This window comes from Podarcis muralis, chromosome 17 (genome assembly GCF_964188315.1).
Source record: "Podarcis muralis chromosome 17, rPodMur119.hap1.1, whole genome shotgun sequence".
NCBI classification, from domain to species: domain Eukaryota; kingdom Metazoa; phylum Chordata; class Lepidosauria; order Squamata; family Lacertidae; genus Podarcis; species Podarcis muralis.
Window position 1 is genome coordinate 41,071,806 of NC_135671.1, and position 6,190 is coordinate 41,077,995.

The window sequence follows — 6,190 nt, forward strand, 5'->3', positions numbered from 1 at the left end:
AGGGGAGCTCACCCTGTTGCAGGGATTCGAACCGCCGACCTTCTGATCGGCAAGTCCTAGGCTCTGTGGTTTAACCCACAGCGCCACCCGCGTCCCTCGAGATGATGAGCTAGGAATGGCTTAATGTCTCCCAGAAGCACATGGGGGCAGCATTCCATGGAGCAAGCTGAAAAGCTGGCGTGGACAGAAGGCTTGCCATGGTGCTACCTTGAATTCCTCCACCAGCACTGGAAACACAGGAAGTTCACAGTCAACAAGAAGCAGAATACAGCCAGAGACAGGAGGCTAGATTTGAACTCAGAATACATGCCTGCTCTGAGAAACCCCACTTTCATATCTGTCTAACCTAGTGTTTCCCACAGTGGGCAATACCACCCCCTGGGATGGAATGACCCAGGAGTGGTAGTAGCCTTGGGTGCAAGTGGAGGACATTGAATAATGGGGCAGTGGAAGCATACAGTAAGAAGAGAGGAGAAGAAAAATTTGAAAAACAGTTTGTAAAAACAGTTTCATCTGTTGTGTAATGACACTTACTGACAAGTCAGGCACCATTGCAGGACAGCAACAGTACCTCCCCTGGATCTGGCAGTCAGGCTAGAGACAAGGGCTTCTCCCTTTCCAGCTTCACCCAGGCCTGGAAAGTGGGAAGTGTTGCAGAGCATAGGTAGCAATATAAACACATAAAAGATCACAAATTTGTCACTGCATCTTTCTGTTTGCTTGCTTAAAGAAGGTAGATTTCTGGGGGGGGGGGTTATTTTTTTCTGTAAAGGGGGTGGTAGGCCAAATACCGTATTTTTCGCTCTATAACACGCACCTGACCATAACACGCACATCGTTTTTAGAGGAGGAAAACAAGGGAAAAAATTCTGAATGAAACAGTGGATGTATCATTTTTGTGCTTCATGCTGTGGCCACAGACATGTGATCTGATGGTGAATTTGGGGTAGTTCAATGCAAAGATCCTGAGGATCCATGTGGATCCATGCTTTTTAACCACGTTTTTGCACCATTGCAGCCCCAGGCAACAGTGGGTGTGTGATTTTGGGGGGGCAGGCTGCTATGTGATCTGATGGTGAATTTGGGGTGGCCCAATGCAAAGATCCTGAGGATCCATGTGGATCCATGCTTTTTAACCACATTTTTGCACCATTGCAGCCCCAGGCAACAGTGGGTGTGTGATTTTGGGGGGGCAGGCTGCTATGTGATCTGATGGTGAATTTGGGGTGGCCCAATGCAAAGATCCTGAGGATCCATGTGGATCCATGCTTTTTAACCACGTTTTTGCACCATTGCAGCCCCAGGCAACAGTGGGTGTGTGATTTTAGGGGGGCAGGCTGCTATGTGATCTGATGGTGAATTTGGGGTGGCCCAATGCAAAGATCCTGAGGATCCATGTGGATCCATGCTTTGTAACTACATTTTAAGTGGGGAGTGAAGGAAAAACACAGAAGGGACAAGAGAGCGGTGTGCAGAGAAGCAGCTGGCTAAGAAAGCAGGAGAGGGATTTTACGGGAGGGAAGAAAGAAAGGCAAAAGTTTCCACAAACCGAAGCCAGCTTTCTCTCTCCTCCTGCATGTTTTCTGGCTGCCTGCGAGGAGCACGGAGAGGAATTAGAAGGAAAGACCTCTGCTTTCCCCTCTGCTTGCCTGGAGGGGAGGGGATTTGCCTGCTCTTTGTTCCGTTTGAGCAAACACAGCAACGAAACAGAGGAGGGTGGGCAGTAAGACCCTGAGGCAGAATGCAGGAAAGCAACCACTTCCTCTTTTCAGGTTTCCCTCTCCGACACAACGCACGGTTGATTTTTGCTGATTTTTGTTCCTGCGCTCCCCTAATCGGCTCCAGGGACCCCCCACATTCGCTCCATAACACGCACAGACATTTCCCCTTCCTTTTTAGGAGAAAAAATCTGTGTGTAATAGAGAGAAAAATACGGTAAGTTTGGAAACCTCTGGTCCAACTCATTCTCTCTTTTGCCTTTCAGAGATGAGCTTGCTCCATGGACTGCCCTAGAGCTCACATCTGACAGATCAAGATTTTCTCCCCAGCTAGACCCGGCCTGTCTGGGGAGGACACAATGCCCTCCTTCCCGCTCTGCGCTCTGCTGGTGCTGCTCCTGCCAGGATTGCTGCCTGCCACTCTCACCTGCCCGCCACAGTGTGTCTGTGAGACTCGCCCGTGGTTCACGCCACAGTCAGTCTACCACGAGGCCCGTACAGTGGACTGCAATGACCTGCTGCTGACCCAAGTGCCAGGGAATCTCTCTTCAGACACCCAGGTTCTCCTGCTGCAGAGCAACAAGATATCCAGGGTCAGCGGGGAGCTGCAGCACTTGCTCAACCTGACCGAGCTGGACCTCTCGCAGAACCACTTCTCCAGAATCAGCGATACTGGGTTAGCTAACCTCTCACACCTCATTACGCTTTACTTGGAGGAGAACCAGGTGGAGGAGCTACCTGACCACTGTTTGCATGACCTCACGTCACTTGAGGAACTTTACATAAACCACAACCGCATCTCTTCCATCGAGCCGTTGGCCTTTGCCGGTTTGAGCAGCCTACTTCGGCTGCATCTCAATGCCAATCATCTCCGTGCCATTAACCACCGCTGGTTCCTCCCTCTCCCCAATTTGGAGATCCTGATGATTGGAGAGAACCCCATCTCGCAGCTAGAAGGGGGCAGCTTCCAGCCACTGGGACGGCTTCACAGCCTCGTCTTGGCTGGGATGGAGCTAAGCGAAGTACCCGCTGATGCTTTCCGAGGGCTGGATTACCTGGAAAGTTTGTCCTTCTATGACAACCATCTTCCACATGTTCCCACCAAGGCACTGAAGGGCCTTCCTCTCCTGAAGTTCCTGGATCTCAACAAGAACCCCATTGCAGAAGTTCGGACAGGGGACTTCAAGGACATGCTGCACTTGGAGGAGCTGAGCCTCAACAGCATGGAGGATCTGACCGGCATCCACAAAGACGCTTTTGAGAATCTCCCAGAGTTGGCAAAGCTCGAGCTGTGCAACAACCCACGTCTCTCCTACTTGCATCCTGGAGCCTTCCGGGAGGTGCCAGCTCTTCGCACCCTTCTGGCCAGCAATGCGGCCCTCAGCCTCTTCCCTCTAGGCCTGACAGGGGCCTTGCCAGCTTTGGCAGAGCTCAGTCTCTATGGAAACCCACTCCGCTGTGATTGCCCAGAAGCCTGGCAGCCATTGGCCATGGGACATGTCCACTTAATTGAGTCCCAAACCACGCTCTGCACCCTGCCCTTGGAAGCCGCTGGGCAACAGCTCCAAGAAGAGCTGAAAGGTGTCATGGGAGGATCATGCCTGCCAGAAATCTCCTCCAAGGCTCTCTCCGAGAGGCTGGAGGTATCGGCCGGCTCAACAACAGCTCTGGATTGCCCAGCCAGCTCGGAGCCACCACCGCAGTTCCACTGGATAACGCCATTGGGGGGGAAAGTGACCACAGGGTCAGGGAGGCTCCATCTGAGGGTAGGGGGAACTCTAGAGATCAGTGCCACCAGCCCGGCAGACTCAGGAGTCTACACTTGTGTGGCGTGGAATGGGCTGGGCTCTACCAGCCGCAGTGTGGTCCTTGCTGTGACGGAAGACAGACCCATTGCCCCCATCCGGCTGCTTGTCCTTGCTAAGAAGGTTCAGTCACATTTTGTGGTGGTGGAGTGGATGACATCCTTTGCTGAGGGGAGGAAGAGTGAGAGGAGTGATGAGTCCTCCACAGCCCACCCACCTCCTCCACTGCTGCCGTGGTCGTCAGCTACCATGCGAATCCATAATCCCCACCTGAGCTACACAGCACGAGTCCCTGTGGGCATTAAGGAGTTCAACCTCACGCATCTACAGCCAGCCACCCGCTATGAGATTTGCCTTACTGTTGTGTCCTCCGTTCCCAGGTCCTCGGCAGCTGCTGGTTACGCGGATGTCCCCCCATCCTTGGTGACCTCCACCAGCTCTTTGGAAGCTGCCTTAGCAACCCCACGTGCTTCCGCAACTTCTCTGGATTCCTGGGCAACCCAAGAAGGGTCTTCCGCCTCTTCTGTGGGTCATCTGACAACCACAGTTTCTTTGGCAGTTTCCAAGGGCTCCTCGGCGCCCCCAACAAGCCCCTTGCCAACCTCTGCCATGACTCCGCCTCTTCTGCAGCTGCCCCGCACCCAGCGCTCCTGCCTCAATGTCACCACCAAGGAGGCCTCGCTCGCAGTGGAACTGATGGGAGGTTGGGCTGGAGGAGCAGCCTTGGCTGCCGTCACCGGCTCCTTGCTGGCCGCCCTGAGCGCAGTGCTGCTGCTTCTCTGCGCCTCGCGGCGACTCAAGGAGAAAGGCTGCCGTCATTCGCTCAAGAAGTACATGCAGCATGCGGCGGCCATCCCGCTCAACGAGGTCTACCCGCCCCTCATCAGCTTGTGGGATGCGGAGGGGGACCCGCCCCTGCCCATGGCACCGCTGGCGCAACTGGCTCCGCCCATGTCAGCTCCGCCCCCTCCTCCAGCCACAGGAGGGGGGCACCCTCTCCTGCTGCCCCCTCCACCAGGCCAGATTGACACATCCAAGACCTACCTGTGGCAACAGCCATGAAGGAAACAGGTGGCAGGTGGGCACACACACCTCTGCCTCCTGCTCCTGGTGGGAGAACTCCTTTCCCCATGGATTTTAGGGTATGGGGCTTCCCAATCCATGCCCTTTCCTCCCACTTTTCTTCCTTGCGCACCCACCTTTGCATACACCACCTCTAGAGAGCACCAGGAAGCTGGATGTTTATTCTTTAGTCAAGGTCTCACTGTGTAGTCGTAGCCAAATAAGGAGAGGAGCGTGACAGGTGGATGACAGAGCAACTGGGACAGTGTAGCCCCTGGGGGGCAAGGGGGGAGAGATGAGTTTTTGAATAAAGCTGTGGCATTAGAGAACACAGAGAGTGTTTGGGTGTGTTGGTTGGAAAGGAAGCCAACACAGAACATCCCTGTGCAAGCTGTGAAATGCATCCATCTTACCCAAAGTAAAAAATAAGTTGCTTTTAGAAACTAAGGTTGAGATGCTTCCCTCTTGTGGGCATTTGGGGATTAACAGGCCAATTTCTCCTCCTGGGCTGGACTGCAGCTTCAGTTTCAGACGGGAGAGAGGAGGAGAGAGAGACCTGTCCAGATCAAGGCATCCATGGCCTTTAGAGACCCTAAGCACTGGGGGAGGGGTATGGTGCCCCCAAATTCATGATGAAAGATAAAAACAATACTAATCCTCTAAAATATATTTTTGTTTTTCAAAATGACACAAAACTTACACATATGCCGAAATGCACAAGCATATAGGTCCCGTGCAACCTCATTATTGTGATCTACTGTAGCAGGACACCCCCAGGTTTAGGTGGGTGTTAGGAAGAGAGCAGGAAATGGGGGGAGGGTGCCTAGGAGAGTGTAAGGAAGCCTAACAAAGTCCTGAGTTTTCACATGTTTTTTAAAAAAATATCAAATGTAATTTTATTTTTAAAAAATCTCATTTGTGTGTGTGGAGAGGGGGAGTTTGGTAGCCCTGCTTTTCTGATGCCCTAAACACATGCTTAGTCTGCCTGTTGGATAATCCAACATTGCATTAACAGCAATCCCATGCTCTGGCCTGTATGTCCTCTGTTCTGATCCCAGGCATACAAGGACAGATGGTGCTTACCTGAGTGGCAAAAAAAGGCACTTTCCTCAAAGGGCATTACTTCTCATGTCCCAGGACTATGAGCCATGGCATTAAAAACTGGTTTTGCAGTTTGAGCCCTGAATCTTGTGAGCTTTCTCCATGCTGTTTTCCACTGGCTGGCTTCTGGCTAGCCTCAGCCAAGCCCCATAGACTCTCTTTGTCGGAAGGTGATGAGTCAGCCGGACCTGACCATCTTTTACCATTGAGAGTTGGCTGAGCTTCCTCAGAAGACAGCTGGCAGTTGCTGAGTGCTAATCCTGTGGCTCCATCGTCATCATTTCCCCAATCATTTCAAGTCCTTTGAAATTCCTTGACCAATTGAAGATGATTCTCACACCAAATCCAGGTTACAGAAAAGGTTGGAATCGTAGAATGGTAGAGTTGGAAGGGGCCATGTGACTCATCTAGTCCAACCCCTGCAATGCAGGAATCTTTTGCCCAGCGTGGGGCTCAAACACACGACCCCGAGATTAAAAGTCTCATGCTCCACTCACAAAACAT

At 52.4% G+C, this 6,190-nt stretch overlaps 1 protein-coding gene across 1 annotated transcript in view; it reads left to right on the forward strand.

Annotated features, from left to right (window-relative positions):
* Nucleotides 1–4,916, forward strand: part of LOC114587882 (leucine-rich repeat neuronal protein 1-like) — a 48,615-nt gene extending 43,699 nt beyond the window's left edge. The window contains exon 2 of the mRNA XM_028712735.2: nucleotides 1,985–4,916. Coding sequence (XP_028568568.2) covers nucleotides 2,078–4,585 — 2,508 coding nt within the window. The 5' untranslated portion in view covers nucleotides 1,985–2,077 and the 3' untranslated portion in view covers nucleotides 4,586–4,916. The remainder of the gene's footprint in view (nucleotides 1–1,984) is intronic.
* Nucleotides 4,917–6,190: the final 1,274 nt, after the last annotated feature.